We start from the raw sequence: 27,775 nt of genomic DNA, 5'->3' as shown, positions 1-27,775 counted from the left end.
AATTTAATCTTGGCCTTTGGATCTCGAGCTGTTCCAATCAGATGGGCCAAATTAATTCTCCAAGTTTACGTGTAAATAGGGAGATCAGAGTTGAACCTTCCCACCTTTGCATTCAAAAGATTTCAATTCAGAAACAAAATTTCCCTTTTTCTCTCAAACTTTTCCCAAAAACCTTCATCACCCTTCAAACTTTCAGAAGCTTTCAAGGAGCTTCATGTGGACGTATTGATATTTTCTTTGAACGATTGTATAACCTGTAAGTATTTCTTCATCTGGTTTGAATCTTTCAATTCCTTTTTTTTCAAGTGAGTTTTTTACTTTGAAAAATGTTCTATGCTCATTATCGTTTAGGCTACGTCTGAGTTTAAATAGGGTTCGGTTTAAGCTAAATGAGCGAGACTAGGCTTTTTTAGAAATAAGGTATTCATAAAACCGGACAAATTTTATGGGTTTTATAAAGAAAATGTTACTGGTAAATTGATTAGAATGCGTATTTAGATGTAGAAGCCTAGAGGGTTTTAGGTTTGGTTCTAGGTAGCTTAAGGTTCATGATTCCTTAAGAGGTTTTGCATTAAATCGCTTTCAAAAGAAAAGTAGTGGGTCCGACGAGTCTAACACACAAATCCCAGAGTATCAAGGAATTTCATGAAATCAAAGCGTGTGGCCTAGGACCATGCGTGGAACCACGCACTGATGCTAGGACACATCTTTAGCTCGTGAAATTCTAAATCACCATAAGTAAACCACTTAAACCCTTGGATCACCATACCTTTTATCGCCATAGCTAGTCATTTTCTTAGGTCGCCACTAATAGGCCGCTTTGTTGTCAGGCGAGCTAGATCATGCCCCCCCCCCCCCCCCCCCCAAAGAAAAACAACGCGACCTCCACTGCTCAAAGCAAGAAAAAGGGCAAGCAGGTTGCGTTTGACTCTCCAATTCCTCATTTTGGCCTTGTGGTGGAGAGGGAACTTGTCTTTGACCTCAATGCTTTCTTTGAGGCCGAGCACATAGTGTCCCAGATAACAACACAAGGAAAAGTTAACAAGATCCTGGTGAGCCATGGGATTGAAATGGGTGTTGGTGGCCTCCTTGCCAGACCTCCATTGGAAGGAGAGCGGAGCTACGCCCCTCTCAAAGATGACTACGGGGCTTGGAGTAATGAGCACCTAAAGGTAGGTGTATTCTTGCCATTGGACCAGTATTTTGTAGATTTCCAAAACTACGTCAAACTAGCTCCATTCCAACTCCCGCCAAACTCGTATCGACTTTTGGCAAGGTTAAAATATCTATTTCTGAGGCACGAGTGGGAGGTCCCCACTCCTATAGATATTATGTATTTTTTCTGCCTCAAGGCTAGTCCTGACCAGAAGGGGCGAGGTGATGACTTTTACTACCTCACTCGCTTTCCCAATTTAGCATCCATCATCGACCTCTTCAGCCACCCAAATGACTATAAAGATTTGTTCTTTATGTCAAATGGGTTCAATAACTATGATCACCGATACTTCAACCGTCCTTGTAAGTCTTCTATCTTTATGAATTTAGCACATGAACTTTGTTATCACTTTCATACATTTTGTTAATTATTCTAAATGAGTTCATTCCTTATGCAACTATATTCGCAAGGACAGGGCGATTTGAGATCCTTGGGGGTCAATATGAGACTTTGAATAGTCTTCTCCCGAAGGAGAAAGACTTTCATCAGGTTGTAAATGATGCCACCATGGTGGTCTGCAAGCTAATCAACAAGGGCCATACGATGGCTCTCAGGACCCGAGGTCCTCCTCTTGTTATTCCTGAGCTCCCCTCTCCTCAAGAAGTCTTGTCGGCCATTGAAGACATCAAGGATGAAGAAGACGTGGCACCAATGGTGCGCAGAAGGCGAGCTCCTGAAGATAATCAGGGGCCTGATCCAGAGCAAGCAGCGTCCGAGGCAGCAGCCGACCCCTCCAACCAAGGTAACCCATATAGAGAATTAGATCAGGTTGTTGCCAGTTTTAAGATAGTTCATTTCAATCCCAACTAGCTCGTTAGTCGCCACCCTACTGACCCAGACCTAAACACAACACTCCTTCAGTGTGTAGATCATTTGGTGGTATGCTATGAACATAGCTATCCCAAATGTACCATCATGGTTGACAATACTCTCTATTTTAGGTCCTCCATTTTTTAGGAGTATGGGACAAACCGTAGGACCTGTTCTTCCTTGTGTCGGGGTATATATGCTCCTGGTTGTAGGCAGTATGTAGATGAGTCCAACCTCGAAGAAGGACCTGAACCCCCTAGGACCCAGGATGTAATAATGTTAGACTCTCCCCCACCTCCTTTAATCCAAGAGTTAGAGGTAATGCCTAGCCCAGTTCATAACCCTGAGCTAATCGTAATAGATTCCTCCCCTAGCTCGGAGGGTTTTTACTCTTGTTCTTGTCTTTTTATTACTTTTGACTAATTATCTTTCGTATCTGAATCTTCTATTCATTCTTTTTCAGGTGAAGAGATGGAGCTGCCAGATGCCTCGGGTTTGAGGGGTGCTTATAAGGCCGGCGGGGCCGGAGCTGGTCCTGTGGTGAAGAGGCCCAAACTGACAAAGAAAAATGTTCCCAAGACTAGGGCATCCACCGAGTCTCCAATCAAAGACAAAGGTGCCAGCTCCACCCAGGAGCAGTGACAAAAGACTCTTCCCCAACTCTGGTGACAATAGTCACGGTTCTCCAAGCTCCGTCTCATCTTCCTCGGCATGTACCTCCCTCAATCCCTCAAGTGATCCAAGGCGAGGCTCCCACCATCCAGATCCCAATTAAGCCACTCGACCTAGATCCCCGAGGCGTTTCGGGGAACTATGTATGAGATGCCGAGCCATATGGTTGGCCATGCCTATAGAGCCAATGCCAAAGACCTGAGGGCTATGGAGGAGCATACTCTTAAGGACGTCCTCGAGTATAATATGAGGATGAAACTCAATGTGAGTCCTTGTCATTCTTCTAACTTTTCTTTTTCTTTTCTCCTTAGTTTTTTTTTAAAACTAACCTTGACTTGCCTTATCCTTTTGCAGTCTGTCCTGGCTCAACTTTGAGGAATTGCTCGCGTTAAAGTTAGGGATGAAGAGCCCTGAGTCGCCCTGAGTGCCACCCAAGAGAGTGAGCAATCTGCAAAACCTTCCCTGGTTTCCTCCTAGGAGAGTGAGCAGTCTGCAAAGGCTGCCTTGACTGCCTCCCAGGAAGGCGAGCCAATTGCCAAGAATCAGGTCGTGGAGGTGAGTCGTCGCCTGGACCAGCTTCAAGCCAAGAATGAGGGGCTTAGAAAGAAACTGGATGAGGTTAAGGCCAAATCCAAGGAAGAAGCTGAGAGGGTGAGGACTGAGATCTCGGAGTCATCGACTCAAATGGAGGAGATGCTTTACAGTTGATGGGCTTTCAACCAGGATGGGAACTTCTCTTTCATGCAGCTAGAGTTATGGGAACCATATCTTGCCAAGTTCAAGATTCGGTTCTCACAAGAACCCTCTGAGACCGTCGATGCCTCTGAAGCTGCCGAAGGAGATGGCGAGGAGGTGACCTCTTCTGAGTGAGTCGATAGTAGGGCTGTTCATGAAATCTAGAAACCACGATCCGAAACCCTAACCAATCCGGACCAAACCATCCAAAGCCCAAACCAAATGAATCCAACGTCAGTGGTTTGGTTATCCGGATCGTTTTCCTCCTCTATGGTCCAGTTACGGTCCCAACGTTACTCCCACTAGTCAAAACTGGACTAGACCGTTTACATACTTTCATTTAAATTTTTTAATATGTTTATACAAGTTAAAATACATTAATAAATATAATAAATATGAATATGAATGGTTGATATCTGGTTGGTTACTTTGTTTTGAGACCTTAAATGTCAACTACAACAGGTTTAATTTTAAACGTTAAGTACCACTCTTTCACTCATCTTTCTCAATTCTTAGTTTCTCTAACTCAAACTTTCTCTGTCTATCACGCCGACAAATACAGTGCTCTCCGTCGACCACCACCAGGTTTATTTTTTATTTCTTTTTTCTCTTTTCTATTTACATATACATATATATATTTTCTGCATATATTATTATTTCACTGTGTGTATATATGTCACTTTCTCAGACTGCCTCACCGTCGTCTCTCACGGTCACAATGTTCTCTGCCAACCACCACACCAGTTGCTAGGTTTGTTTTCTTTATATAAATATATATATATATATTTGTGTGTGTGTGTGTATGTATATATGTCTGCCTTATGTGGCTATATATCTTACTCTCTCACTTATGGCACTCTTAGTCTCTCAAACTACCTCTTCTCTCAAAGCCCACAAAGCTCTTCGTTTCGTTAACCACCACTAGAGTCGCATGTTAGTTAAAGTTTTTTCTTTTTTTGTGTTTATATGTATATATATCATGTGATGTGGTATTTTTTGTTTGTATATAATATTTGTAAGTTAGTATAACAAATTAGTATATGAGTTTGTAAATTTGTATTTAATATTTATTTATTTGTATATAATATTTATTAATATAATAAATTAATATATATATATATAATTATATAAATATATATGAATGATGTAATTTCTTAAAGCTAAGAGCTAATATTGATCTTTTTTTCATTTTTCATATATGGCAGAGTCTTTTAAAATTTAAAGTTTTTTAAATGTCTTTTTTTATATCTCGACTCAGACTTCTTTTTTTTATGCACCAATAGCAATATATAGTTAGTAGTGATTTTTTTAATGAATTATTATACACATATATATGAAATATTTTACTTTTATTTTTTCCTAAAAAAAATAATATTTTCAAGTCATGGACTTTTCTTTTTATTTATGAAACACATACTTTCTTCACACCATTTTATATTTTTCATATTAAATTAATGTTGCTGATTTTTTTTTTTTTGTATTTAGTATATATGTAACTGTCAATTTTGGTATATTATGTTGCTAAAATTTTTATATTGTTTTGTAATATAATTATATTAGTGAGGTGATATATATTTGCTTGCTGATTTTTTTTATGATACATTAGCTAGCTTGTTGATTTTTTTAATAAGTTTGTGGAATGAAGTTATGACTTGCGAGTTAGATTATTAGTCTTTCAACTCTCAAATTTCATTTCATTTCATTTGTATTTACTTATGTTTATTATATGCTAACTTGGTTTATTTATTTATTTTGTTTTTAGATGAATCCTCATTTCTTACACAGGCTTTGGAAATGATTGAGTAATAAAATTTTTAATTATAATATATTTTTCATAATGAAAACTTACTCATGTACTTACTCATTAATTATTATTATGTTTTCATTGTAGATTGAAGGATTGATGGCTAGAGGGCATCGTCTTCAGCCATTTTACAACTTTATTGTTTGATTCAAGTTTGAAGGATTAATGTTTTTATTATGTTTTGTTTTAGTTTGTTGTTTGAGACGTTGAGTTATGTTTTGTATGAATATGAACACTATGAAGTATTAGGTTTGGATGACCTAAGACTATGTGATTTGTTATTGCATGGAATAAAGAATTATGGACTTTATGTTATGTTTTGAGAATGTTTTTATTTATTTATGTGTTATGGACTTGTCACTTATTAAGTTAAATATATGATTCACATTGAAAAGTAAAAAATAATAAAGTAATAAATCGAACAATTACTTAAAAAAAATGGAACAATGATAAAGTCCAAACTGTGGTTTCAAAAGAAACCAATCCGTTCTTAAGTGGATTGGTTTGGTTTGGTTTGAGCATTTTATTGGTCTGGTTTGGTTTTGAATTTTCAAAAAACCACCATACTGGTTTGATTTGAAAAAATTAACAATTCGGACCAACCCATTCCGTGAACACCCCTATTCGATGGCCCCCAGTGATGATATTATTATTTTTTTTTATATTTTTATACTTTTTGTAATTAAGTCCCTAGGGACCAAAACAATTGCCTTCCAGCTTAGGTCGATGTTTTTTCTCCTCGAGATAACAATACATTTTTTAATACATATCTAACTTCTGATCTATTTGTGTTCCCCTTAGTCTATTATTTTCTCATGTTTGTGAATCCTTAGATTCTTGTACATTCAAAATCTTAGGGGTTGTCTTTAGATTGGGATAGATTTGGTCGATATCTTAGTTGTATCCAAGATTTTGTTCACTTAATTGCGTCATACCTATTAGGAATCCGGCCTTGGACCTGGTCATATCCAGGGGTTTTAATAGACTTAATAGCTTGGTTCCTGTTAGGAATCAGGCCTCGAAGTTGGTCGTATCCAAGGGTTTTAATGGGATTAATATCTTTGTACCTAGTAGGAATCAGGCCTCGGACCTGATTATATCCAGGGGTTTTATTTTTAGAGATTTCTCAAACTTAGTTCGTGTCCGGAATTTTGAAAATCCGAGCTTTAAAAAGTCGTCTAATAATCAAGTTTTACAAACTCTAAGTTTTAATATTCATCTGAATAAGATGAACTCTTTTAACAACTTTCTTTAGTTATGTGCCCCCCAAGAAACCAGAACTTAGAAATGTTCTAGGTTGCTTTTACAAAGTGAACTCGTGATAACGAAATGATAAAATTGATTACTTAATAATCCAACTGTTATTAAACTGAAATGGATTTTATAAACAAGCCTTACATAAATGGTAATTCTAAAAACATAAAAGACAACAAAATTATTGATAATACTTTTTGAGGTGTAGGGCATTCCAGGTCCGCGTGACTATTTCTCCATTTAGCTGGGCTAGCCTGAAAGTCCTCTCGTGCAGGATCTCCACGATCTGATATGGTCCTTCCTAGTTCAGCCCTAACACACCGTCCTTGGGATCTTTACTTGCTAAAAAGACCCTTCGGAGAACCAGATCGCCTAATCTGAGTCTGCGTCCTTTCACTTTCGAATTGAAATAACAAGTGATTTTCTGCTGATAATGGGCAAGCTGTAATTGTGATGCCTATCATTTTTCTTCGATTAGATCAAGGGATGCACTAAGTAGCTCGTGGTTTTGATCCTCATCAAAGGTCTTCTGTTTGTGGGTCATCACCATCGCCTCAATTAGGAGCATAGCCTCACTTCCAAAGGTCAGAGAAAAAGGGGTATGTCCCATGGAGGTCGATGTGAGGTCCGGTAGGCCTAGAGTACCTGTGGGAGATGCTCGGGCCATAATCCCTCGGCTTCATCTAATCGTTTCTTCAAGCTCGCCTTCAGGGTCTTGTTTACGGCCTTGACCCACCCATTGGCTTGTGAGTATGCTACCAACAAAAAACTCTTGGTTATGCCATATTTTTCACAAATGTATGTGAAGAGATCGATATCGACTGAGATTCGTTGTCAGACACAATCTTTTTCAGGAGCCCAAATGGACATATGATATTTTTTACAACAAAATCCAGGACTCTCTTCGAGGTGATGGTTACCAAAGATTCGACTTCCATCCACTTCGTAAAGTAATCGATGGCGACAACAGCATAACGAACTCCTCCTTTTCCTGTTGGCAATGAACCAATTAAGTCATTTCCCCATACTGCAAATGGCCAGGGGGATGGGATCATGGTTAGTTCAACGGGATCATCTCGGGCAACTATGGTGAAGCGCTATCATTTGTCACATTTCTGCACATATGAGATTGAGTCCTTTGTCAGGGTGGGCAAAAAATATCCTTGTCTCATTATCTTCGGAGCTAGGTTTTGCCCCCTAGCATGGTCTCCGCAGAAGCCTTCGTGTATTTCCTGCAAAATGGTCTGCGCCTCTCGGGCAGAACACATCGTAGGAGAGGTAACAAATTACCTCATCGATATAGAATCCCTTCAACCATAACATATTGCAGAGCTTAGTACTGTAGCTTTCTCGCATCTTCCGATCGCCAGGTAGCTTTTCGGTTGTGAGGTACTCCACCATGGGGGTCATTTAGGTCCATTTTATGTCAATCATTTCTACCTCAACCATTTCTTCTGTTATACTCGGGCTTTCAAAGAATTCTACCGGAACTACATTCAGTGTATCTGCCTCTTTGGTGGTAGCGAGTCGAGCCAGAGCATCAGTGTTGGAATTCTACTCGCTGGGTACTTGTTAAACAGAACTAAACTCGAACTCAGACAACTATCCCTCAACCTTAGCTAAGTGGGCTGCCATTTTGATACCTCAAGCTTGGTATTCTCCCAATAGCTGATTGACTACAAGCTGAGAATCACTATAACATTGGATGGCCTTTTCCTTTAGCTCTTTCGCCACCCTTAGCCCTGCCAGTAAGGCGTCATATTCAACTTCGTTGTTGGATGCTTTGAATCTGAACCTAAGAGCTGTATGGAAATGATGCCCTTCGGATGAGATCAAAATTATCCCAGCTTCTGATCCATTTTCATTAGAAGACCCATCAACGAAGAGTTTCCACAACTCTTGCACTGGTTCCCTTATCAGCTCGTCCTAAGAACATGTGTATTCGGCTAAAATCAGCGAGGGCTTGATGCTTGATCGCTGTCCGTGGCATATATAATATCTCGAACTGGTTGAGTTTGATGGCCCATTTCAGTAAACGTCTCGACATTTCAGGTTTTTGCAAAACCTACCCTAAAGGTTGTTCTGTTAAGACATGGATAGAATGGGACTGGAAATACGGTCTGACCTTCTTTAAAGCCAAAATAAGACAGAACACGAGCTTTTCTATCAATTAGTACCGGGACTCAGCTCTGATAAGTCTTTTACTTTCATAATACACCGGTTTCTGTGGCCAATTTTCTTCTAAAACTAACACAACACTAACTGCATTTTCTGTCATGACCAGATATAGAAACAAACACTCGCCGGGTGTTGGTTTTGATAGCATGGGGGGTTCAGCTAGATGCGCTTTCAGGTCACGAAATGCCTGTTCGCATTCTTTGGAATGGGAGACACTTGTCAGTGGATTTTGAGACGAAGCGATTTAAGGCCACCACCTTTCTAGTTAGGCTTTGTACTTCCTTACGCGTCCTAGGCGAAGGCATTTCCAACAACGACCTGATTTTCTCTGGATTTGCCTTTATCCCCCTTGTGTTGACTATAAATCCCAAGAACTTTCCCAACGAAACTCTGAAAGTACACTTTTGTGGATTCAACTTCATGTCATATTTCCTTAATATCCCAAAACATTCTTCTAGATTGGATACATTGTTGAAAATAATGTTTGTAAAAGCATACTTAACACATTGCTCGATTGCAAAGGAAAATCTAAAGATCACTACAACTCGAGATTAGATTTGACAAAGATGGGCATTATGCCTCATCTCCATCCGTATGAAGAAAATGGTGTTACTCATCTTCCTGCTACAGCTTACACTATATCAAAATCTGATAAGAAGTTGCTTTGTGAGAGGCTATTTGACTTAAAATTGCCTTATGGATATAGATCTAACATTAGAAACTGTGTAGATGTGAAGAAACAGAAGCTGACAGAACTTAAGTCTCATGATTGTCATGTGATTATGCAACAACTATTGGCTATTACTATAAGGGGTTTAATGGAAGAAGGTTGTAGAGAGATAATTCTTCGGCTCTCTAAGTTTTTCCATGGATTGTGTCAGCGTGTGGTTGATAAGGAGGAAATTATGAAATTGGAAGTAGAAGCCTTTGAAATTATTTATAAACTAGAAGAATATTTCCCTCCTTCTTTCTTTGATCCAATGATTCACATGGTTGTTCATTTAGCACGAGAAGTTAGACTTTGTGGTTCGGTGCAATTTTGATGGATGTACCATTTTGAGAGATATATGAAAGTATTGAAAGGATTTGTAGCAAATTATGCACGACCAGAAGGATGTATTGCAAATCGCTATCTTGCTGTTGAATGTGTACGCTTTTGTGAAACCTTTTTAAAGAAAAATGATAATCAAGATAGTACATTACTAGAAGAAAATCCACTATCAGCAGCAGAGTGCTTTGAGCTTGACCGATTGAACTTGGCAGTAGCGCATCGGTATGTGTTGTTTAACTTAGATATTGTAGAACCATTTCTCAATGTCCATATGGATGAGCTGAAAGAAAGGCACTCAAATCTGAATAACAATCAAACTTTGTTGTGGAATCGACATTCGGAAGGGTTCCCGTTATGGTTTTATGAAAAGGTTGTATTCTATTGCCAAGATAAAAGTTTACGTTTTGTTTTGGTGTACAAATTTCTTACAAGTATATTTTTATTTTCAGATTTCTAACTTGAACAAAGTAGATGACATGTTAGCTTAATTGGCTGAAGGTCCAAGTCGCGGTGTCACTTCCTATAAAGGGTACATGATTAATTGAATTCGATTCCATAAAAAAGAAGCTGAAAAAACAACTCAAAACAACGGTGTATACTTGGAAGCACATGACAGTGGGCAATTGAATGATAAAGAAGAGTATTTTGGTGTTATCAAGGATATAATTATGCTTGATTATCGTACTTTTAAGGTGTCATTGTTTTGGTACGATTGGGCGAATATTCGAATGGGTGTTAAGAAGTCGGAGTTCTATACGCTTGTAAATTTTAATATAGGACAAGCTCAATCCATCAGGGATCCATTTGTATTAGCTTCACAAGTGAAAAAATATTTTTATGCAAGGGAGAATGAGTCAAGTAATTGGTATATAGCTTTAAAGGATTCAAATAGAGGGTGTTTTGGACATGAATCCAATGAAGAAAATTGAGTTTTCTGTTGTTTCTTATGCACTTTGAATGAAACAAATCTGCTTACACTTTTTATATGTAATTTTGGTGTATTATTACTCTTTTGTTGAATGAAACAAATCTGGTTTTATTACTCTCTATGGTGTACATTATGATTTTATTTTACTTTGAATGAAACAATTCTGGTTTTATGGTTTTGGTGTATGTTTATTACTCTTTAGTGATCTGCATTTCTGATTTATATTCTTATGTTATCTTTCTTTTTATATTGCAGCAATTTCAACTTGAAAAATGAGTACATTACGAAGATCTCCAAAAAAACACCTTCGTCCAGGTGCTTTATGCAATTTTGTGGCCAAAAAGAGAAAAGCATCATTGAAGACTCAAGCTGAATGAGACGATACGTTGCTTGGAAGCCCTGTTTTAAAGAAAAAAAGTGCTCTTCATAGGTTTTCTGCACCTGTTAGAGTTGTAATTGACTCACCACCTGCTCTTAGTACTAGAGCAGCAACTCGTCGTATGGTCTATAATACAGAGCCAGATCCAAATGATGATGTGGAAGACATGGAGATGTCACTTGGAAGTTCAAAAACTAGAAGATCTCTTAATTATGAAGTAGATAAGGTAGTTGATAGTGTTTGTGAAAATGGAGTAAGGGAGGAACATGAAGAGATAGCTGATGAGGAAAGGGTTGGTGTTTGAAGAAGGGGCTGCTGCAGAGTGTGAAGAAGTGGCTGAGGTAGAACTTGAACAACCTCTTAGAAAATCTATTAGATTACAAAAAACAACTGATGAGGCAAATCAAACTGAGATTGAAGAAATACCTCAAGATGTAGATGCGAATGTAATGAACTTAGCCAAGAAGACAAGGGGAAAAACTCTATTGGAAAATCTTACCAAGAGGAACAATGACTTATGGATAATAAATTGGAATGAAAAAGGGCAACCAGTTGGTACTAACTCAATGCAATTTTCTTCTTTTGTGGGCGCTCTTGTGCGAGAGGTTGTTCCTTACACTATTTCAGATTGTAGGAAAGTTTCACCACTCATGAGAGATGTTCCTTGGGCATCTATTCAGGTAGAATTACAAGTTTTATGACTGTATTTTTTTTTATATATTCAACTCTACACTTAAAACATATAATATATTATTCTATATTCTTTTGTAGGCACAATATGACTTACATGATGATTGGCAAAAAAAGATGTGTTTTGAAATGATGGTAGAACTATGGAGATCTAGGAAATCTAGACTTGTAAAGGGTATTATCAATGCAAAAAATGAGAGTGAACGACTAGCCTTAAAGCCGGATTTCATAAAAAGTGATGTAGAATGGAGAGCATTTGTTGCCAAAAAAATTAGTAAATAACATTTGGTAAGAAATATGATGTAAGAAGTGATGTTGCTGCCTCTTTTATCTCTGTTGGTGTTAAATTAAATACTGTTATGCCTCTTTTACTTATTTATTAAATAGGATATAAGGGCCAAATACCAAGAGAGAAGAAAGAAAGTTGTAACACCCCAAGTTGCTAATAAGGTTTAGGACCTTGATTAGCGCGCCTGGAGGGCAATAAGTGAATTAATATGATAATATATGAATTTGAATGAATATGTGATTAGAATGCATGTTTAGGTGGTATAAATATGCATGTGGACCCCGTTTGTATGTTAGGGGTAAATTGATAATCTTAGCCCGCTGAGGACATAAATGTGTTGATGGTATTATGTGATTTGTACCACGTGAGTGTGGTGTTATTAATGTGATGCATGTGCCGAGACGGTCCTAGAGAGCTAGTTAACTTAAAAGTCACAACGGGATTTTATACCTGGCTCGGGAGGAGCCTAGGGGTACTTTGGGAATTTTGTAAATTAGAGAGTTTTTGGTTAATGGTTAGTAGTGATTAAGTAACCTGGGTAACCATTAGTATCTGCTGAGAGTAACAAGTTTAGATGGAAAAAAAATGGTAGAATTGTAATATAGGTGAAAGGACAAGGGTGCCCTTGAGGTTTAGTTAGGAGAGGATAATTATGGGAGGATAGAATAGTAATTTGGCAGGGATTCAGATCACTTCAGCTGAGGGAAAAGGATCATTTACGTTATTTCACTTGGGCATGTTTTGTTTATGCTGAAAATTGGGAGAAACCTAGAGGAAAAGAGAAGAAAAGGAAGAAAGCTGAATTTGAAACCTAGGAGGAGGAATCAAGGTGGTTTGAAGTAATTAAAGCCAAGTAGGGATCAAGATTTGGTCAGAGGTAAGTTTCATCTCTGAAATTTCTGTGTTTAGTAAGTTTCTATAGAATTTAGGTTGAAATTGAAAGATCGTTTATGGCTGGTTTGTTTGGGAATTCAGCTTGTGAAATTAGAAGGCTTAGCTTGGAGCTGGAAGCAAGGGAGCTTAAGGTTGAATTCTCCACTTAAGGTAAGGATTTTGTGCAATTATAAGGTTTATTTCTGTTATGGTTTAAGGAATTTGAAGTATGGTTTAGGTTTTGGTCTAAGTTTCTAACTTTCTGGTTTGAACTATTGAGGCATGGAACCAAAGTGTGATTTATGGGAGTGATTGTGTAATTGAGCTGGTTTATGATGTTTATAGGTTGTTAGATGGTTTATTTGTGGTTTTAAATTGGTTTTGGGGTTTAGGTATGTGTTTAGGTTGAATTGGGAGTGCTTTGGCTCGGGGAAAATGCAGGGGAAAACCCAGTTTTCTGGGTTCGCGAAGGAGCGCCGCGACCCTGTTCTTTGGCGCTGCAGCGCGAGGCTGTTTCAGGGCTGGGGGAGTGCTCTCTGACTTGCTAGGCGCCGCGGCCCTCAAGGGCAGCGCCGCGGCACTAGGCTATTTTCAGAATAAGGAATTTTGCATTTTTGGGCTTTTGCTCCGGGGGCTCGGGGGATGTTTCCGATGCGTTTTTTTAGGAATTTGGGGATTCCGAGAGTGTGGGATTGGTTCCGGGAAGTGGTTTTGAATTGGTTAGTATTAAAGGAATGTTTTATATGTGTTGTGACTAGGTCTTCGGAGAGGCTCAGGATAGAGGACCGTGCTCGCAGCTTTGGTGCATTGTGAAGCTCGGGGTACAGGTAAGAAAACTGTAGCACTCGTAGAGTAGGGCTTGGGCCCATAGTATTGTTGTAGGGCGCGGCCCTAGATTGTATTATTGCTAGGATGTAGCTTTAAATGAATGATATATATATTTGATGTGGTAATAGCAGTGTGAACGGTAAAGGGGCCGGGAACGGCGAAGGGCCGAGAACGACGAAGGCCGCGAACGGCAGTGGGGCCGGGAATACCATTTATCACATGGAGTGCTTGTGGTTAGGGTGAGACCCCAATGGATACATGGGATATCCTTACGGTGTAGACCGAGATCCCAGGCTTTGGTAACACTTCTGGGACGGCATGGCCGTATATGTGTTTAAATCTTATGGACTGTCTGATTAGATATGAGTTATCTGCTATAGTGATTGTATGAAATGCATATCTTGTGTGCTGTATGAGTTTTCTTGCTGGGCTTCGGCTCACGGGTGCTCTGTGTTGCAGGTAAGGGCAAAGAGAAAGTCAACCAGCCATGAGTACGGAGAGCGTGGGGGCGGCGCGTACATGTTTGGCCTGCCCGACTGCGTTGGTTGGGGATATTTTTTAGAAATGGCTGTACAAACCCTAGTTTTGATGGTTAATTACTTATAAACTTGTTTTGAGTTGTAAATATTTTACAAACCTCATTTTGGGATCCCGAATGTTAAACTCTTGAACTTTTAATGAAATAGAGTACTTTTTAAGGATTACAGCCTTGTCTCTTTGTTTAATCACACTTTTGTTCTAAAAACCTCGCTGAGTGAGTTAAATGCACATTTTAAACTCACTTAGTAACGACTCTAAGGCAGTAGGGCGTTACAAAAGTTGTTCCACACACCTTAAGTTGAAGAGGATATGCTCGAACAATCGATGATATGGTAATAATTAAGTTTTATACTATTTGTATTTTTGCTTCCATTATTGTAATCTCCATTTTTTTTTTTTTTAGTAATTCAGATCTATATATTGCTCATAAACAAACATTTTACACCTATCTCAGCACCATATTAGGCCTGACATTCTCTATTACAGCTGGTCAAACCAATCTTGATCTATTTGTTGTATTTTGTTCGGCATATAACTCCTAACTCTACTTTTTACATTTCTTTGAATTCTGTCTACAACTATGCTCACTCTATACACTTTGTGATTCCACAGAGCCTCATTTCTACACCACCAGAGTTGATAAACCATAGCAGCAACTGTAGTTGAGTATACTTGCTTTCTGAACCTTGTCATCCTTGCCTTAGCTATCCATCTCAGAACTTTCAGTATTGTGCTTGCTGCTGTATGCCATCCCAGCCAATCTTTGATTTGTTTCAGCACTTGACAACACAGATGGCATTCGAAAAATAAATGTTCTCTGTTTTCCTTTTTTGTTCCACATAGCAGACAATTTTCATCTGCAACAATTTGAAATCTGAATAGCCTCTCTTTCATCTGCATTCTGTCAAGTACCACAAGCCATAATATGAACCTGTGTTTTGGTAGTGCCATCCTATTCCAAACTTCCCTGTACCACTTCACCGATTGTTTAGCAGTAACCAAAGCTTGGTACCCTTCATTCGTTCTGTATTCTCCTTTTGATAAAAGTTTCAGCATCTGCATGTCCTTTAGTTTCTCCTTGACTTTGACCAGTTGCTTCCAATACCAACTACTTGTGATTGGTGCTTTATAAGTCCACCAGTTGGTATCCTTGATATATACAGCATGAATCCATTTTACCCATAAGGAGTCTTTCTTTACTGCCACTGCCCACACATATTTCCCCATTGCTGCTATGTTCCATTCCTTTATCTTCCTAAATCCCAATGCTCCTTCCTTTTTGGTTGTACACATGTCTTCCCATGATACTACCCCTGGTCTTCTAAACTCAGCCCCTCCTTTCCATAGAAAATTCCTACATATTGAAGCTATTTGATGTAGGACTTTTTGAGGTAAGATCAGTACTTGTGCCCAGTATGAATGGATGGACAGCAGGACTGAATTCACCAATGTAGCTCTGCCTGCATAGGAAGTATTCTTGGTACTCCATATTTTGATCCTTTGAACCATCTTTTCCACTAAAATATCGTAATTAGCTGCTGAAATTCTTGTTGGGCATATAAGTATCCCTAGATAGCTGAATGGCACTTTGCTTCTAGTAAATCCTGATGCTGATGTGATCCTGTTCACCTCTGTCTCAACCATGTTGCTGCAATACAACCCTGTTTTGGTTTCATTCGGGTACAAACCAGAAGTAAGGGAAAACGGTTTAAGTCCCTGAAGCATAGTGTATATTGACTTAAAATCTCCATGACAGAATAGCATTACATCATCTGCAAAGCAGAGATGATTAAGCTTGAGTTTATCACATCTGTCATAATATTTGAAGCCCTCTTTCTTGCCTATTTTCACCATGATTCTAGATATGTATTCCATCCCCATTACAAACAGTAGGGGGGATAAAGGGTCTCCCTGCCTCAGCCCTCTTTTTGCTTCAAAAAATCCATGTAAAACCCCATTAAACATTAGGCTATATCTTGGAGTCCTAATACAGTTCATAATCAGACCAATACATCTATCAGGGAAATTAAAAGCATTTAACATCTCTTCCAAGAATTCCCATTCAATCATGTCATAGGCTTTCCGCAAATCCAATTTTATCATACATTTTGGTTTTGAGTTTTTCCAACCAAAATGCCTAATCAAATCTTGGCAAATCATTATGTTATGGGTTATGGATCTACCTTGGACAAAACCACTTTGGTTTGGGGCAATAATATCTGGTGGAACATGCCTAAGTCTCTTGCATATCATCTTGGTTGCCACTTTGTAGATCACATTACAGCCGGCTATGGGGCGATAATCTGTCACAGATTGTGGACACTTGCCTTTAGGTATCAAGGTAATAGTTGTTGAATTAATTTCTTTCAACAGCTTCCCTGAATGTAGAAATGATCTCACAGCCGCACAAACCTCATTTCCAACCACCTTCCAATTATCCTAGAAAAAGAAGCTACTAAATCCATCTGGGCCTGGGGCCTTAGTACCTGGAATCTCAAACATTGCAGCCTTTACTTCCTCATTGGTATACTCTAAAAGAAGGATCTTGCAATGACCATCTGTTATCCTAGGCCCGCTGTTAACTATGTTAGTCTGAACTGGTTTCCTTTCCTCAAATTTACTTCCTAGCAGCCTTTGATAAAATTGCATAAATGCTGTGACTACTGCCTGTGGGTTGTCCACCCATTTCCCCTCCATATCTTGGATTGCATAGATCTTATTCTCTGCCCTTCTCATCTTGATGCTCTTATGAAACAAACTGGTGTTATCGTCCCCCTCTTTCAGCCATTGTATTTTCGCCTTCTGAGAAAGAAATGACAGATACTTTTTATTTATTGCATTATATTTTGATCTATCTTCTTTTTCCTGTGTAATTAGCTCCTTGTCGAATGGCTTCTGCTGCAATGCTACTTGAGTGTTAATCATTGCTTGATAACACTTAGTATTTTTTACTTGAATATCCCCTATCTCAGATTTGTTCATGTCCCTTAATAACTGTTTGACTCTCTTTAACTTCTTCACCAGCCGAAACATTGGTTTGCTTGTATCTTGTTCTTGCCATATTGCTTTCAAACCCTCCTGAAATGATGGATAATTCTGCCACATTCTGAAATATCTAAAAGGTTTTTTGCCTTCTGCCATATCAAGATACACAGATAACAACGCTGGGCAGTGATCAAAGTTTCCCTCTGGTAAAAACACAACTTCAGCTGTGGGAAATTTTTCTATCCAGTCTTGATTTGCCATTACTCTATCAATCTTGGAGCAAATTCGAGTAGCCTGATCTTGTTTGTTGTTCCAGGTGAAAAATGACCCTGTGTATTTTATATCCTCCACCCCACAACTCTCCACACACTCCTTGAAGGCACCTGATATTGCCTGCTTACATTTTCCCCCACTTCTTTCCTTAGCACTTAATATATCATTGAAATCCCCTAGAATAAGCCAAGGCCCTCTACTCATTGCTGCAATTTCTTTTAAGTCACTCCATAGTGATACTCTACCTTTCTCATCATTGAAAGCGTATACAAATGAAACCAGAAATTTTTCCTTTCCTGCCCGTGAATATACTTCTAAATGCATTAGTTGGCTTGTGCATTTCATTATGTTGACTGAGAACATCATTGGATTCCAGCTTACTATTATTCGACCTCCTTTGTGCCACGCATTGTTTGAAGAAAAACACCACCCTACGAACATACTAGTGTATACAGACCCCAATTTATTGGTCTGTATTTTATTCTCAAGGAGACCAACCAATCCCACCTTCATCGAGCTGATTAACTTCTTTACCTCTTCCTGTTTGTGGCGATTGTTGATCCCCCTGACATTCCAACTTAAAATTCTATCCATTTCCTTGGGGAGGCTCTCCCTCTCCCTTCTGATTACCACTAGTCTGTCCTTCCGATTCCTTGACTGTGTCCCTTAAAATCTGGAAGTTATTAGAGACAGTAGTCACCCTAGTTCCTGCTGTGATCACTTTTTTGCCATGTCTAACTGGGATAAAACCTTCCTCATCCACTCCTGGAGGCTTCTCCACCTGTCCATCACCTTCTTCTTTCTTCTTAGCCACCCATTTCTGTTTCACCTCTCCTTCCTTCTTACACAACTCAGACCGATGTCCTAATCCATGACATTTCCCACATGTAATCGGGAGCCATTCATATTTCACTGTCAGTTGAATGTCCTGTTGCATCTCATTAGTGAATGAAATAATCTCAGGAAAATCTTGTTTTAATTTCACTTCAACCAGCACCCTAGGATAGAGTAATCTTTCTTTATTCCTGGTGAATGAATCTGTCATCAGTGGATCCCCAATCTGTTTCACTATTTTGAACAGGGCACGTTCCCCCCAGTATTTGATGTCTAACCCATAAAGCTGAATCCATATTGGGACTGAATTAATATCTTTCTTCTTGAAATCTGTGTGAGCATCCCAAGGCTTCATCACTACAGGCTTATTATCAAAGAACATGTAACCTCCATTCAATATATTGTCCCTGATATTTGGATCCTCAAATCGAATGATATATACTCCATGTGCGATAGCTCCTATTTTGTCAATTCCTTTATCTTTCCAGATTCTTCGAGCATACCCCTCAAACACACTTAATGGTGGATTGGCCCCTATTACATAGCAGACCAATGATGAATTCCAGTATGCTATTTCATCCTCTATATCCTCCATATCGATTTTAACTCCTTCAGATGCTATCGTTTCCCCATCCACAGATTCATCAAATTTAGTGTTTAGATTTTGCATCACCTGACCTGATCGAAGAATCAGAGCCGGAGCCGATTTACCTGACCTTATTTTCGTAGCACATCTCTGCATATTTTCCATATATCGATTGCATTCCGTTTGGAGATCTTGTTGCTGTAGAGTCCATTCCTTGCCTTGCTCTATTCCCTCTTCGACTAATCCTTCCTGCATATCCCCTTCATCGTCCGAGAACTCAATCGCCTCCACTCCTAGGATCTCCTCCATTGCTTTAGTCTTGACCACCGGATTCGAAGAAGACAGACCCCTTTTCCTTGTTCCTTTTGTCACCGGCGTTTTTCCCAACTTCTGCTTCGTCTTTCTCTTCGCCATAGCTCCAGCATCTGCTGAGAGAAAAACTGTAATCTCTATTTTTGTATTGTGTAGAAAAAAGAAAATGAGGATGTTAAAATTTCTAGAATCGATGCTTTTCGGAGAGCCCATACCAAGAAGAATGGTGAACCTGTAAACCCAACGACATCTGATATTTTTGTGAGTATTAGTCATTTAATTTTTGTGATTCTATATTTATTTTCCATAATGCATACATTAGTTATACTAATTTATATGCAGGGTTCATTGAATGAGATTCTCCTTGAAGACCCAAAATCTGGAACTACAGACAACGTTGATGAGGATGCCTTGACAAAATTGTTTGGTAACCCAAAATCTGGTAGTTTAATCGGACACGGAAGAGGCGTAACAAGGTCGAAGCTAACTGTTGTTAATATGTGTAATAGCAAGATCTCCAAGTTAGAAGAAGAGCAACAGAATATGAAGCTCAAAATGACTGAAATGATGAATCTACTTAAAGAACACTTGGTGGTAATTCTATCTTGCACTTATAAACCTTAGTTTTCTTTTCTTCCAATGAAACTTATCTTGGTTTTATATTTAGGTTGGTGGTAAAGCGACACCAAGCGAAGGACAGTCTAGCAATGTACCGCAGTCAAACAATATTCATTCCCCTAAGGTAAATTATCAAAGTTGTTATTGTTTTAATGATTCATTTTAGAAGAACAAATACAAAAACTAATATATTGTCTTTAAAATAAATTTGGTAGAGTATTGCACTAGAAAGAAGACATAACTTTACAGAAGGGAAGAATGCTTGCTACTTGCTTGACTGGGCAGATGTAATTGTTGCTGAAGGTCGTTGGGATTCTAGTGATTCAAAGTTAGCTGTACATGGAAAGCCTCTTGGACCAGACTTTATGCGAGTATAGATTGATGCTGATATTGTACCAGAATCTTACTTATTTCGTCCTAATAATGCGATGCTTTCAATACAAGAAGTAGTTGGTTCCACAGTTGCATAACCTTCTAAAAAAGTTATTCCAAGAGGTACATTTTCATACTAAAATAAGAACCAATGTCTTATAATTTAGTGTTTGGTTTCTTTGATTGCTTTGGTGTAGTTGTGAATTCATTATTTTGTATATGGTGTCCTCTCTTGGATATAATTTCCATAGCATTTTTCTTAAAGTAATTTGTGATGATAGATAATAACAATAAAATATTTCTTTGTTTATTTTGCAGATGTGACAAGTGAAATAGAAAATGATACTTAATTTTGAAGGCTTTGTGTTGGGCAGCTGTAGAATATTTTGTGCTGAAAGTAGTAACTTTTCAATATGTTGAATATTTAAGACGACTTGAATACTTTAAGAACATTTTGTTGTTGATGACAGTGTTGAATGTTTTAAACTAATTTGTTGATTGTTAATACAATGTTGAATGTTTTTACTTTTTGTTATTTGAAAATCAAGTTCATTTGATGATGCTAGTATATATTAGAAAGCTAATTTTAATTATATAAAAAAATTTAAAATATAATAGAATACATTAGTGTTATATAAATGAATATATAATGAGGATTTAAACTTATCTAAATATTAAAATAATACGAAAAATGTGTTATAATATCTATTACAATAACACTTTTTATAAGTATAGAATTTTGTTATGCAAACTTCATTATATAACACAAATAATGTGTTATACTAAAGTGTAGTATAACACAAATTTATAAGTATTGAAATGTGTTATATAATCGACTATAAATAATATAATTAAACACTTATCTATTTATTAAAATAACACAGAAAGTGTGTTATCGTGACAGTATAATAACACATCTGTATAACAATGATAAAGTGTTATGTAAAGTACCCTGTCCTACGATAACATAGTCGGTCTTAACACATCAAAAAGTGTTATGGTATGTTTTGATAACACATTTTTGGTCTTATTAAAAGCATTTTTTCTTGTAGTGTTCGACCAGTTCTATCCTCTTCCCACATGACTTTGTAACATCCAAACACATTATGGGAGTTAAAATCATGTCTCCAACAGCTATATCACTTATGGATTTATGAAATCCAAACTCAAATGTGTAACATACAATCTACACATTATTAGGGTAATATTTGGGAGTTACAAATTTTTAACTGACTTTGTAACTCCAGAATATGTCACATTTGGACACACACATGTGTCCAATTTTGTAACTCTCACTAATATGTCACAATGTATGACAAATCACATTTGTGTGATAAATTACATTTTGTCACATTATTTAATCTAAAATAATATAACAACTTTCGGACATCGACGAGCGCAACCACCTGAGAGGAAGTCGATCCTTTCGCTTCCAAGTTGCAAATTCAGAATTGGGAGAGTCATCCACCATTTTCTGGGGAGGAGTAACATCAGAAAATAAGAACTCATCAAGATCATGCCCAATAACAGTAGGAACCACCTGAGATTTCCATGCAAGAAAGTTGAGTCGATCAAGTTTCATTGTTAAAGAAGAATTTAGGGAATTCGAAAATGGGTTCCAGGCAAGCGGCATGGAAGAAGTTGTGAGAAGAGTAATCGTTGCAAACATTGTTGCGTGAGCATTTGTAGAAGACAAAGTGGCAGCAGAGGACTCCATTTACTTTTGTCAAGGGTAATGATACCATAAAGGAACTTATAATGCAGAGAACTATTTAGAGAGTTTTAATTAACAAAAACTCATAAGCTTTGCAAAAGTTACAAAGCTTCTAATCCAAAGCTTTATTTATAGAGGTCAAGAGACAAAACAACTAATTCTGATAACAGAATTGTAACAAATAAAAAAGACAGCTAAGACAAATTACCAACTAACTAATTAGACAATTAGTAACTAATACAACTACTAAAAAAGCGTCCAACGATATTGGTTATCATGGTTTATGTGAGAAATTGAATCCTTTTCTTTGGGTTTAAATTTTTGGACTGTAGTTAATGTTTGAGTTAAGTATATGTTTTATGATAAATTTACATAAAAAGAAAAATTTGCCTGTAATTTTATATAAAATTTGAGTTTCAACACTGCTAAGTAATGAGCTTACGACTACACACAAATGAGAGGATAATAAGTGTGCATGCTCTGATCACCATAGAAAAACAAACCGAAAAAAAAAAAAAACAATGCTTGTAAGTATATAGCTAGCTAGGACTACATATATAAATATACATATATATATATATATGTATATAATTATATATGATTGGTAGAGGTGGGGCTGGGGACCATATTGAATTGAGTGAGACGGACTTCTTGAGGGAGAAGATGATATTTAATGCGAAGGGTTTGGAATATCCTCTTGAGTTCAAAGACCAGCTCTGATCTTCGACTGCTCTTTTCACCGTAGTTCTGATGGTTCATGGTGTGTTGCACGTACAGCCCCATTTTCATCTCATTCACGTTCTCTATCTCCTTAACTAGCACGCTGTGTTTCGGATTCCACTGCTTCGGCTTACTCTCAATGTATCTGCATACATACATACATATACAAACATACATACGCACATTTATATATTTATATATATATATATACACGTGAGAAACCAAATTATTGATACGTACGTAATAAACAGTAACTAATAATGCTTATTAATTACGTACGTTTGTATGGCCTTCTTGAGCTGAACGATGTCATCTAGAGGAGTGTTGAAATCAATGGCGAACTCGACGGCATCAGCCATGTCAGGGCTCCGTCTGAAATTGCTGATGGGCTTGGTGAGGAGCACAGAATTGGGGTAGTAAATCTTCTCGTTGTCGTATCTTAGGAAGACCGTCGTAAGAATGTTCATCTCCTCCACGGTCATCTGAACGCCGTCCACGACGCAGCGGTCGCCGACGTCGAAGGGATGCATGACGAAGACGAAGATGATGGACTCGAACATGGTCTTGCATGTGTTCTGGAACATGAAGCCAACCAACAGCAGCTGCGAGGTGACGACGAAGACCACCTTGGTGGTGGCCAACCCCATCACTAGGAGTGACACCACCGTTATCACCACCATCACTACCGCGCTCGCCAGCTTATGGAGTTGGTGGACCGCTGTTTTTGTGTCGTTCAGGGAATGTGCCAGAGCTTTCCGCTCCACGTATGCATGCACCTGCATATATATATATATATAATCAATGATATATGTGTATGTGATTATGTATATATTAACTGTATATGTATATATATATATGTAGGTTCGTACCACCCAGTTTCGGAAGGAAGACTTTGAGATCTTTCCGCCTTCTGATCCTTCGAATAGAGGGAAGATGGTGTAAACCTCTTCATACTTCAGGAAGCGGAGTAAATCGTTCTCTTCTATATATCTTGTACGGTAATTCACAGGCATCAAATTGTTAGTAAGATTATAATGTATAGGATAATTTTTTGGTAGAGGAATTATTTTAGTCCTTTACGAGCAGGGGTAGGGGACTTTTTGTTTTGACACATGTAAAAATTTATATAATGGTGTTTGTAGTTAGAGTATGCATGTACTAGTTTTCCTCTAAAATTATGATTCAAACAATTAATTACATGTATGAAATTTTGTGAAATTTTTTAAAAACTGGAAAATAGACTTTTTAAATCCTAATTTTGGCACTCTATATTATTATAATTTTTTTGGAAATAACTATAATGTAAAAAAATTGTATTATAATTTCTTCCGTCAAAAATAGAAACACCACTACAATTAGGAGTAAAAATAATACCCTACAATAGAAGCTCACATAATTTATTTATTTATATATATAATTAGAATAGCTAAATTTAAAAGAGTGTGGATATGAGTCATATCTTTACTCTTTTAAATTCAATCACATTTATACCATTTGTTTGGTAGGGAGGAAATGGCCAAAGGGTGGGGAAAGGGGTAGATTGTCAATCTACTTGGGCTTACACAAAATTATCTAACCTTAATAAGAGGGTTGGGAAAGAGAAGTATAAATACATGAAATACATTTCTCTTTTTGCTTTGAAAGTAAACAATAAAAATAAAAGTAATAGGGGTAATATTGTAAATATACTAATAATTACTTATTATTTTTTTAATATATTTTTCCTTCCTTCCAACTTACCAAACATACCAAACAATTTTTAAGTAAAACCAATCTATCATCTCCTTTCATCTTTCCATTCCTCATATACAACCCATTCTGATCTCATTTTATCCTTCTTACTAAACAAAGTGATAGTCTTTACGTGGTGTTAATGTGTCTAACTGGCTAGCTAATAGTGTACACAAAATATACATATGGTCCCAGAAGTACGCATCAAAATAGTATGTACTCAATATAAGACATTGATGCCAATAATGGAATACTCATATAATTTTCTAACAATATTTTCTCCTCTTTATTAAAAGAAAGATATTAATAAAAATGAAAAAAAAGCAAAAAAAAGAAAAAAAAAAAACAGATTAGCTAGTGAGAGTGACGCTAACTTGGAATCCAAATCGAATGGTTTTCCTTTTCGTTTCTTTTTTATATATTTATCATTTTTGTACTCAAAGCCACAAAGAACAACTTTTAAGAAAGAATTTAAGAATGAAACAAAAAGGGACACGCTGGCCTATAGCTATTCCTTCTTTTGTGGTTGGTAAATTTTTCAAAAAGTGAACCAATTTGTATTAGAAGTAGGTAATGCCCTAACTAATATTATCCCTCTGCTTTAAAAAACATAAGTATAATATATTAATATTCTTATAATTAAGAGTGTAAAAAACATGCATGATTGAACTGTAATCATGGCTTTTGGCTTTGTGGACGACTGAACGTGGCAGTGTTTTAGTGTTAAAGTTGAAAGTGCGGCCACTATATCTATAATTTAACCCTAAATTATATATTAAGTGATATTCGTTTTTCTTTTCTTCTAATTATTTATAACTGAAAGATAAGAGATTAATTATAATTAAACTAGAGAGTAAATTGTAATTGATTGATGATACTATTATAACTACACCCACACACACATATATATATATATAAAGTATACAACTATACAAGCCATTTCCTCAATATTATTATATTATATCATAGTAATCACCACTCGAAGAAAACAATTAACAAAACCCATTATTAAAATATACAAAGAAGAAAGAAAAAAAAATGCCTTAAAGTAAGAAAGGGACCAGCACTGCTGCTGCTGCACTGTAAAATTGGAGCCACACATTTAATTGTCGTCTATATCATCCAATTATGTATAACAAATCTACCCATTAATATATGGTCACAGAGATCAAGTATATATCTAGCTTAGCTTGTACGTACACAAACTAATATTAATAACATTTGACCAGTATTCTAAAATCATCCACTTCAAGATATATAGTTAAGCCAAGCCTAAGTTTATATATATATATGACTGGTATAAGATTTCAACTGTAGCTACTGTGACTATACATTGTCTACAACTAATAATAAAATGAAAGGAAAATAGAAATTGTATTTTTGATCCTTATTATTCTTAATTTACTTAGTGTATGTGGTCAACTCATAATAAGCTTATTAATTAGTATATAATATTAGCTAACCATGGTAGAAAATATTGAGGTTTCAAGGTATTTTAAATCTCCCAAACGCTCAAAACATTAAAAAAAAAAAAAGCGATGATCATGAGTTAGCTATCTTATTATTACTTGAACTAGTGGACATTTATATAAATTATATCATATTGAATAGTTTAAGGTTCAACAATAAAAAAAAATAAACAGAAATATACTAGCTTATATAATTATTAGTGACATTAGTTTGGATACTTTACAATATTAAGATTACCGTCAATTCTCACGTTTGTTTAATATTGTATTATATATATAATTAATTAACAAAATCAATGTAAATAAACAAACGAGTCATGAATCCAAAGTATATAATTTTTATCTCATCAAGATATTGGATTATTAGAGACTTAGAGTTGCTATTAAAGTTTTGGGATGAATATATTAATCGAAGATTGAAAAATAAATGATAATAATAAAACAAGGAGAAGAAGAAGTTAATAGTATAATAAGTGAGAGAGACTAACTTGGCACCAGTCTTGGCAACATGCTTGAAGATCCGCTTGGCACAGTTACGAGCCTCCCACTCGCTGGTGATCTCCGACTCCGTGTTCCCAAAATCATCTACCATCGTCGATATAGTCGACAACCCCGATGACCTCACGTGACTCACTAGCCTCCTCACACTCCACGCCGTCGCCCGCCGCTGCCTGCTCAGCTTCCTCAGCATATCCATATCTAGCCTCCTCCTCCCAGACCCGCCCTGTCCTTGCTTCTTCTCCCTCAGCCTCGCCGGCATCGACTTCGATGCCTTAAGCCTCCTCAGCCTCGTCTCCTCTGTCTGATCCTCTTCGTCCATGGGTGGCCCCGAAAGCGCATCCAAAATGTAATGGTGGAATACGCTCTCCTTCATCCGATCGAAGAAGGTGGCGACGTGGAAGGAGGACGCCAGAACCTTGACGACGAGGATCTTGAGTAGCCAAATGGTGGCACCGACGAAGATGGCGATGAGGAAGAGGAAGACCTTTTTGAGGAACTTGTGGTGCTTGTGAACGTCCGGGAACATAATCATCCACGCGATGAGGACGAGGGCGAGCCATGCGCAGTTCTGGAAGCTCTTCCGGAGACCGTGAACGAAGTAGAGTACTTTCTCTTTAAGCATGAAGTTTCTCTCTATGAGGAAGACGGCGAACCCCACCACCCAGCCGGAGACGAGGCGGCCGCAGAAGACGACCATGATCATCAGGCACCATTTCCAGATCTCCAAACTCCATTGCCTCTTGTGCTTGAGGGGTTGAAGAGTGAGAGAACAGATGAGGCAAGTCATTATGATGAGAAAGAGAGACCACTCGATCACAGCTCTCTTGTTCATCTTGTTCTTACGTCGTCGTTGTTGTTTCCTGTAGTGGTCGTGATCTTCATCGTTGTAGACTTCTCCGTACCACTCGGCGTCGTCGTCCTCGTCCTCTTCGTCGGAGGATGAGGTGGTGGTGTGGTGTTGGGGTCGGAGTTCTTGGGAGTATTCGGAGATTCTGTTTGGAGGGATTAAGGGATGAGTGAACTCTTCAAAACGGGACCTGGGTTTGGAATAGTTGAGACGTCTGAGAATTTTGGGATTATCTGGTTTGGCTTTGGTGTTCGGTGGTGGTGGGTCGATGGTTAACACCACCTGCTCTTTCTTGCTTTCCTCTGCTACTTCCATGGCTGGCCTCCAACTCTGCCCAGTTCTAGTGTGTTTGAGAGAAAGTGTGTAAGAAAAATTATGTAATAATTGGATGAAATTATATAAATTTATATGAGCATTAAATGCAAACAGTAACAAAAAGAATAAGGAATTAGCTTTTGGTTTCCCCTTCTTTTCTTCGAAAATTCCTTTTCTTTTTCAATGTTATATTTCAATTGTTAAAGTTGTCATTTTTCTTTCTATATTTGTCATAAACAGACATTGTAGGA

At 37.5% G+C, this 27,775-nt stretch overlaps 1 protein-coding gene across 1 annotated transcript; it reads right to left on the bottom strand.

The window, feature by feature from the left end:
- Window positions 1-22,399: 22,399 nt before the first annotated feature.
- LOC133804312 (mechanosensitive ion channel protein 10-like) lies at window positions 22,400-27,524 on the bottom strand. The gene is made up of 4 exons (XM_062242475.1): window positions 26,350-27,524; window positions 23,531-23,651; window positions 22,941-23,437; window positions 22,400-22,806 (listed from the first exon to the last, which is right to left on the bottom strand). Exons 1-4 carry the CDS (start codon window positions 27,522-27,524, stop codon window positions 22,533-22,535), a joined length of 2,067 nt encoding a protein of 688 aa, XP_062098459.1. The 3' UTR covers window positions 22,400-22,532.
- Between the last annotated feature and the right edge of the window lie 251 nt (window positions 27,525-27,775).

This window comes from Humulus lupulus, chromosome X, assembly GCF_963169125.1.
Source record: "Humulus lupulus chromosome X, drHumLupu1.1, whole genome shotgun sequence".
Taxonomy (NCBI): Eukaryota; Viridiplantae; Streptophyta; class Magnoliopsida; order Rosales; family Cannabaceae; genus Humulus; species Humulus lupulus.
Note: the sequence above shows the minus strand (reverse complement) of the source record. Positions and strands in the feature narration are given on the sequence as shown.